Source organism: Acanthisitta chloris, unplaced genomic scaffold (genome assembly GCF_000695815.1).
Source record: "Acanthisitta chloris isolate BGI_N310 unplaced genomic scaffold, ASM69581v1 scaffold25574, whole genome shotgun sequence".
NCBI classification, from domain to species: domain Eukaryota; kingdom Metazoa; phylum Chordata; class Aves; order Passeriformes; family Acanthisittidae; genus Acanthisitta; species Acanthisitta chloris.
Window position 1 is genome coordinate 3,218 of NW_008669172.1, and position 7,998 is coordinate 11,215.

The window sequence follows — 7,998 nt, forward strand, 5'->3', positions numbered from 1 at the left end:
AATTTTCTCTTCCTTTAAAATAATCACACACATTGTTAGCATTTGAAATGCCCTAACTGCTTTAGTTTCTTAAAACTGGCAGAATAGAGATGCGAATTTTTGTGTGTTACCTATTACCCAAATTTGTGTTTCTGACAAATTCAAGCAGATGACTCCAATTAAAAGATCGGACAGTGGATATCAGGATTAAATTCCTGCACTTAACATCTGCCCTGAATGGTAAAAATTAATGTGACCCCAGAAGAATACTCAGGGGGTATTTTGTACTAGAGAATATATAATATTAGGTGGCTGATCAAAAATGTAACCACTGAATTAGGCCATAAAAAAGGTATACTGATTGTTTCTGTCCATGCTCATCTAGTTCTGATTGCTGAAAAGGCAAGACCCTTCTGTCAGTGAACTGCCTTTTCTCGTGCCTTTGCAAAACAAAGTGCAAATAAAATATTATGAACAATGATTCTGTAACAGGAAATATATGCACAGTGCTCATGTATTCTGCTATTTTGGCCCTCCTGAAAACCAGGTACATCTGTGGTTTGGGTACTGGGTGCTTTTACTCCAAATCAGTTATAACAGTGATGAGTTTAGATGGTCTGATTGCTATATAATCATAAAGGCATTAGATAAAGCTTGTCCTGAGCTAAATACTGATTTATCAACATTTTAAATTCAATCATACTACTTGAATATATCCATGGTGCATCTTCTTAAGGACATCATTTATTTCCAATGAAGTAGAATACGGCTCATTCTACAGTTGACCTGCTGTATATTTTAAGCCAAAAGAGGCAGAATGTATCCTCAGCATTGGCAAGATTTCTGAAACAGTTAAACATTATCCGGAAAAGAAAGTCATCATCCAAGAGAAATTGTTAGAACCTAATATAAAATTTGCCTTCCAGTCCAGCATATCATTTTTATTGTCTGGAGAATCTCCTTCCTTAGATGAGATTTTAGAAACTACTCATTTTTTTGCTTAACTTCAGCTGAAGTTGTCTAAAATTTCCATTAGTTTCTACAGGAACAGAATTCAGTCTAGAACCAAATATAACTGCTAGAACCAAAATAACTATGGAGCTTAAATTTAGTAAGATGTGCTGGGTTTTTTTCTATCAGAAGCAAATGCCTTCAAAAAAAAGGACTGGTATACTGTCAGCTAGTTATGGGGTTAGGGGTACCACTGCTTGAACAGAGGACACAGTGGTCTACAACTGCACAGTCTTATCTATGTGCCTGACATCCCTTGAGATTTTAGTCAAGACCATTTTTATCACTGGTTTATGGGTAAGCACCTGGAAGTCATTCAAGAGGACCTCCATTCTCTGACTGCTACTGAAGTTGTTGATGCCTTCATTCAGTTGAGAAATGCACTTATTGCACCATCCATCTAATTCATCTCCAGTTTTCACGATGTCATCCCATAGAGACACGCTTACACTCAGTCGGTCGATGTTATCTTCAGTTCTTTCAGACACCTTTTAGGAGAAAAAAATGTATCAATACCATTCAAAAATTCATTTTAGATTTCTTTATTTTGCAGCCAGTTCTAAGACAAGTGCATAAAAAATAAATAGCAAGCCTGGGTGAAATAATTTTCTTAGATTTAGTTCTAAATTCCAAATTCTAATTTTAATTTAGTTACACAGATCACAAAATGAACAAAAATCATGTGACTGCTTCTCAATATTTGTGCATTTTTTTACTGGGAAAGACTTTTATGTTCAAATAAATTTATCTTTAAAAACCCCTATGTTTATCTTTCATATATAATACAGGAATTTGCTAGTAAGTCAGTATAAATATGAAAATGTAAAATATTAGGAAGAAATTCTTTACTGTGATGGTGGTGAGACACTGGAACAGGTTGCCCAGAGCAGCTGTAGATGCCCTGTCTCTGGAAGAGTTCACGGCCAGGTTGGATGGGGCTCTGAGCAACCTGGTCTAGTGGAAGGTGTCCCTGCCCCTGGCAGGTGGGGCTGGAACTAGATGATATTTAAGGTCCCTTCGAACCCAAACCATTCTGTTCTGTGGTTCCTAGCTTTTATATTATGCTTCTCCACTATAATGTTGTCTTTCTCAGCATATTCATATCTGTTACGGTGTAGCTTAATGTAATTTACCGCCGAATTTATTTAGTCCAATTTACTTTCATATTAAAATAATACTGGTATACCTTAGGTGTGAATCCAATCTAAATTTATTCTCAGAAGTGTGCACTGGACAAATTTATGCTTGTAGCATTCATACATTGTTATAAGACATAATTTTAAATCTATCAAATCAATGTCACAACTTTGTGTGTACAGTGGATGCCAAATCTATCTGATTAAGCCTTTGAGATATACTTCGAAGTAAATTTTACGAAACAATTGCACTCTAAGATCCTAAAAAAAGCCAATATTTTAACCTTAGCCCAACTTAAAAACTGTATTCAGCATGTAAACACCAGTCACTTACATCTAGCCATTTGTCCACCACAGAGTTCATATCTGTTTTTACTGCAGTGGAGTCACAGTTATGCACTCTTTTCAATTCTGCTAACAAATGTTTTCCTTTATTAGTGAAAGCATCCAGGTCTTTCTGTTTATCACTCAGATCATTCTTGGCAGCTTCATGCTGTGAACATAAATATTTGATTGTTTAGTGAAGCCTTGAAGAAAGAAAGAAAAATCTAGTTCTCCAGGCACCCATTCCTATCCTGTGGAATGAATTTAATAAGTCTCATTCAGCAAACCATCTAATATTTAACTATTCCACAAAATACAGATAAACTGACATAGGTTTCTCATGAGCATAATCAAATACTATGATTGTTCTTATAAATAAAGCACACAAGTGGGAATAATAAAATCTGAATTTCTCCCACTTGGTAACCAAATGTCTTCTGGACTTAAGGCAATTTTTGTTAGGGGTTTTTTTTTTAATTTATTTTTACATTCTCTTTTCCATTCCTCATCATTGACTAACTGGTATCTAAAATCACTTCTGGAATTACAAAAGGATAAACAGAGGATGTTGTAAATATAATTTAGAATTATAAACCCTATCACTACTAGATACTTTGGAAACCAAAGTACAGATGTAATCAGAAAGAAATTAGACAAAATCTTCAGGGCTGCTAATTTTGCAATTCTAGGCATAGGAAAATCTCTAAAATGTTCAACTGAAAAGACAATACACTGAGAAAGGATCGCAGTAAACATCTTACATTATTTTCTTTAACAAGGATTACAAATCAGTATTAGAGATTAGCTACTAATGTGGATATGGTATGGCCAAAATATTCATCGAACTCCAACTCCTTCAGGCCTAGATATGGCCACTGTTGTAGCAGGAAATTTTCCACAGCCCAAGTCGCACTTAAAGGAAAGGAATCATATGGAAGCTACATGCATTTCTTTGTTAGACTGGTGAGCTCTGTTTTGGCTTTCAGTTCTAGTTAAAATGTGAATTAGAAAGAGGCCTGAGGACTCGTGGAGAAAGGAGACTCAAGCTGGAACAGAGCTCCTAGTAGGACCTGTGATCCTGTGGGAGACCTGTGCTGGAGCAGGCTGTTCCTGGGGTGCTGGATTGCACCCTGTGAAGAGTGACCCACGCTGCAGCTGTTTATGGAGAACTGCCACTCATTGGAGAAATTCACAGAGAGCTGTCTCCCATGGGAGGGACCCCACACGGGAGCAAGGGAAGGACTCCTTTCCCTGACAGCAGTGGCAGAAATAATGTGTGATGAACTGACCATAGCCTCCACTCCCCCATCTCCCTGCACCGCTGGGATGGAGAAGGTAGAGTTGGGAGGTGTGGGGTAATGTGTTTTTAAGGTCTGTCTTATTTCTCATTATCCTGTTCTTATTTTCTTGGTAATAACATCACTTAATTTCCCCAAGTTTAGTCTGTTCACAGAGAGCCCCATGGGAGGGACCCCACACGGGAGCAAGGGAAGGACTCCTTTCCCTGACAGCAGTGGCAGAAATAATGTGTGATGAACTGACCATAGCCTCCACTCCCCCATCTCCCTGCACCGCTGGGATGGAGAAGGTAGAGTTGGGAGGTGTGGGGTAATGTGTTTTTAAGGTCTGCTTTATTTTCTCATTATCCTGCTCTGATCTTGTAAGTAGTAAAATCATCACTTAATTTTTCTAACTTGAGTCTGTTTTGCCCATGACAGTATTCAGTGAGTGATCTCTCCTGGTCCTTATCTCAAATGGTGAACCTTTCATTATATTTTCACTCCTCTGTCCATTTGTGGAGGAGTGAGAGAGCAGCTTTGGTGAATGCTTGGCATCCAGCTAGGATCAACACACTACAGTCTTTTTGGTAGCAGAGGATGCTTTTTTTGGTGCTGTGACTGAGATCATGAGGAATTTGAGATAAGGAGCAATTGGAAGAGGTAACAGGCAAAACATGGACTGAACAATATTAGAGAGTGGAATGATCATGGGGAATTTCTGTTGTAATTGTGGTGAAGAGGAAAAAGAGGTGGATCATATGTAAATTGCCCACTTTTTGTTCAGTGGTTGTGGTGACATTATTTTGATGGTTTTTTGGTGTGGGGAAGTTTATATTTTGTTTGGTTGTTTTTGTTGATGTGATTGAAGGTCATGTTATGAATGTAGATTTTAATGACACAAACCGATGGAGAGTGAATTTTATGAAAAGCAAGGAGAGTGTGACAAGCACCCAAACAGGGATGGTGTCAGTGTCCAATGATCAAGTGTGCTGCTTCTCCTATATTCGTTCCTCACCAGAATCAGTCCAATTTAAACCTGAATGTCAGTGTGACAAGATCTGACAGTAAATTCAAGGAATTTTAAACACAGCTCAAGAGTGCTGTTCAAACAAAAAAAAATTTCCATCTAATTCAAAAATAATTTAAATCCCTCAAAGCAAAATATATGCAATTACCTTTGATAACGTTCGCCTGACATCTTCATGATCCTTCCAAATGGATTTGATCACAGAAGCACTGTTAGCATTGTCTATGACTTTCATTACTGTTGACTTCAAGCTCTGATATTCCTTCATCAGATCAATAAGAATGCAGGACTGTTCCTTTCTGTAATATGAAAAGGTGGTGTTAGCACCACTTGTTATCATGTTTCTGAAGGATAATGTGAAATAGCAATTCACCATGGGAAAACAAGGATGCAGTGCTAAACATGTTTTGGCAGCCCAGGAAACACTAACATTTTACTCATACATAGCAAAACATCTCACTGAAGAGACAGTATATGAATTGCCATCTCATATATATCAGATATCAAAGCAACTGATTTCAGCAAAAGAAAGACTGAAACTGGAATTCAAGCTTCTCAGTTCCTAAGTTTAGCACCTTTTTGACTGGAAACCACATTATAATGATGCTGGCTTTCATGGTTTGTTGATTTTTTTAAAACTTGTTTCTTTAACATGGAGTGTTTTTTGGGTAAAAAGAAGCAGAAATGAATACTAAAGCAATGAAAGATAAGTAACTATTTTGTCCTTGAATTGTCAGGTGCATGCTTTTGGGACTAAAATGTTACCTTCAACTTAAATGTCATTCTACTGAGAATGAATTTACCTGTTCCTAAGAGCAGGCCTAATTTTTTTTTCCAATCCATCTCCAGAAAAGCCTATTTATGCTCAGGTAATGGACGGAAGGAAAAAAAAATCTATTAAAATAATTCACAGTGTTTACATTGAAGAGACAGAAGGAAGACTAATACTTTGGATATGCTTAGTTGCAGAACAGTGTTTGTCAATGAAAGGAATTTGGGAAACATGGCATTGCCAAGAAAGGGGTAATTGTGCTAGAAGCTGGCTCTTCTCTGAATGCTCCAAAGAGCTCTCCAAAATAAGCAGGTTCAGGAGGTCCAAGATTCCAGAGGACACACTGCTATTTGTCTTTGAAGAGACAGTTAAGACAAAGAAAAGAGTATGATAAAACTTTCTTTAGTTTAGCTCCTTTCTTCATGAACTTTCACAGATAAGCAAAATTGTCTTATAGCACTGATTATACACTGATGATTATTGTGAACCCAGTCACTTGGGTAGACAGGAAGACTTAAATCTAAGAATTTAGATCCACTGAATATAGAATTGCCAGAAACACTTATCCAATAGAGAATGAAAATATGTGCTAGAAGGAGAATATGAGCCAGTTAGAGTGATACTGAAATCTCAGTGGAGATTTCTTAGCTTGCAGCAGAGTAAACGATAACATCCAACTAAAAATCCAGTGTATATATATATATAAGTACTGTACTGAGGACCTATCTGTGGTTGTATTAATAGTGTAACTACAACTGGTACAAATATCATTGTTAACACTGTTTTATCTTCTACTCAGTATTTAACCTACAAGCTCTGTTTTTTATTGCCACTAATATAGCAAGAAAATACTAAATGTAATAATTCTCTTTTCCCATCCTCTCTTTTCTCACCTTAAGCTAAAGATCTACTTACTTTTCATGTATAACTTTCTTGGTATCCTTCCACAGAGATTCTAAGCGATTCATCTCTTTATCAACCTCAGGACCAAGTGTGATATCTTTTTGGGCTATTTGTTTTGCTTTGTCCATGAGCCACTGGAGTTCATGCTGGTGAGAATTCAATTCTTCATCTAACAGGTTAAAGATCCTCAATCTGCAAGTTAAAAGGCAGGTTTCAAATTTACTTATCTGCACTTTTTTTTTGCAAGAGAAGAAAGGAGGAAGAATGAAACAGTTGCTAGAGTTACTGTACATCAAGTTCCTTTTTTCTAAAATTTCCCACAGTATCTTCAGAAATAAAAGTGTTATCTGGATTTGTGCTCTGCTACAACCTTGATCAGAATATGGTTTTTCTGATAGATATACAGCTATACAATTATATAGATATACATGTACCTTCACCTCAAACAGTCAGTTGGAAATATACTTAAGTATTTAGATTAATACTTTATTATAGTGTTTTCAATTCCTTCATCACATGTACAGTCTTCAGTTCTGTAAGAGTAGAGATAGTTATGTTACATGGCATTTCTAACAGCTGTTTGGAGAATGGATCCATTGGGACTAAATATATTTCTGAGACACAGACTCTCATGACTGCTCTTTCAATATAAAAGATTAGCAGGACTTGCTAAGGGTCTTGTGCCTGTTCTCCATCCATCCAAATAATTCACTTGTCAAGAAATAAAGTACTCAGGCACAAAACACACGTGTCCAATGCATCATAAAAAGTCTGGAGACTGCAAGCCAGTGTGGAAGTGCCAATGTCACCATTAATACTGTTTTTACCTTTGCTGGAGGGCTTGTAGCGTTGTTTCCTTCAGGCCCTCTTTGTCAGCCTTTTCCTCAGCATCTTCAATACTCTTCAGTAACTGTTCCTTATGCTCCATGAAAGATCTTTGCAAGGCTCCAAGAGCTTCTGCCTCACTTTGTTTGGTTCCAAGCAGATTTTGAACTGCCTCCAGTTCTACACACAGATTATCCACCACAGCCCTGCAGGAGGTCCTCTGCCCAGAAATGCTGTGTTTCAGATGATATTGGGCCTTAGTAAGGGAACCATCCAAACTGATGGCAAGAGATTCCAAATTGTTAAGATCTTGAATAACACCATTGAGATCCTTCTCCAGTAATTCAGATTTAGCTTTATCCATATTTCCTGTTTTCTCCACTGTCTGCTTCAGCTGGTGGAGCACTCGTGATGCAGTGCTATGGAGCTCCAGAAATACTCGCAGCTGATCCAGAGCTTCTTGTCTTTGTCTAGTTATTTGACTTGCCTCCTGGAAGATCTGAAAACAATCTTCAGTCTTTCCCTGCAATGTCTGCTGGTCCTCTGGGCTACTAAAAGAACAGAGTTTATCTACATGTTCCTTAAGACTTTTTAACTGCTGTTTCTTACTTTCAACTTCCACCGAGTGGTTCTATGGGAAAGAAAGAAAATACAGTTGAGTTTCTTCTTCCAGTCAAAAGCTCTGGAATCATTTTAGTACTAAACTTATGAGTGAAACAAGTGCTACTGAGGTGTTTTCAG

General features: G+C 37.4%; 1 protein-coding gene across 1 annotated transcript in view; it reads right to left on the reverse strand.

Moving 5' to 3' along the window:
* LOC103800834 (nesprin-1-like) overlaps window positions 1–7,998 on the reverse strand; it is a gene marked incomplete at its 3' end in the record, with an annotated part of 70,639 nt that overhangs the window by 2,909 nt on the left and 59,732 nt on the right. Inside the window, exons 37-41 of the mRNA XM_009073220.1 lie at window positions 7,260–7,888; window positions 6,445–6,624; window positions 4,906–5,056; window positions 2,461–2,619; window positions 1,296–1,478 (exon numbers count right to left, since the gene is read on the reverse strand). Of these exons, the coding sequence (XP_009071468.1) occupies window positions 1,296–1,478; window positions 2,461–2,619; window positions 4,906–5,056; window positions 6,445–6,624; window positions 7,260–7,888 (1,302 nt within the window). The remainder of the gene's footprint in view (window positions 1–1,295; window positions 1,479–2,460; window positions 2,620–4,905; window positions 5,057–6,444; window positions 6,625–7,259; window positions 7,889–7,998) is intronic.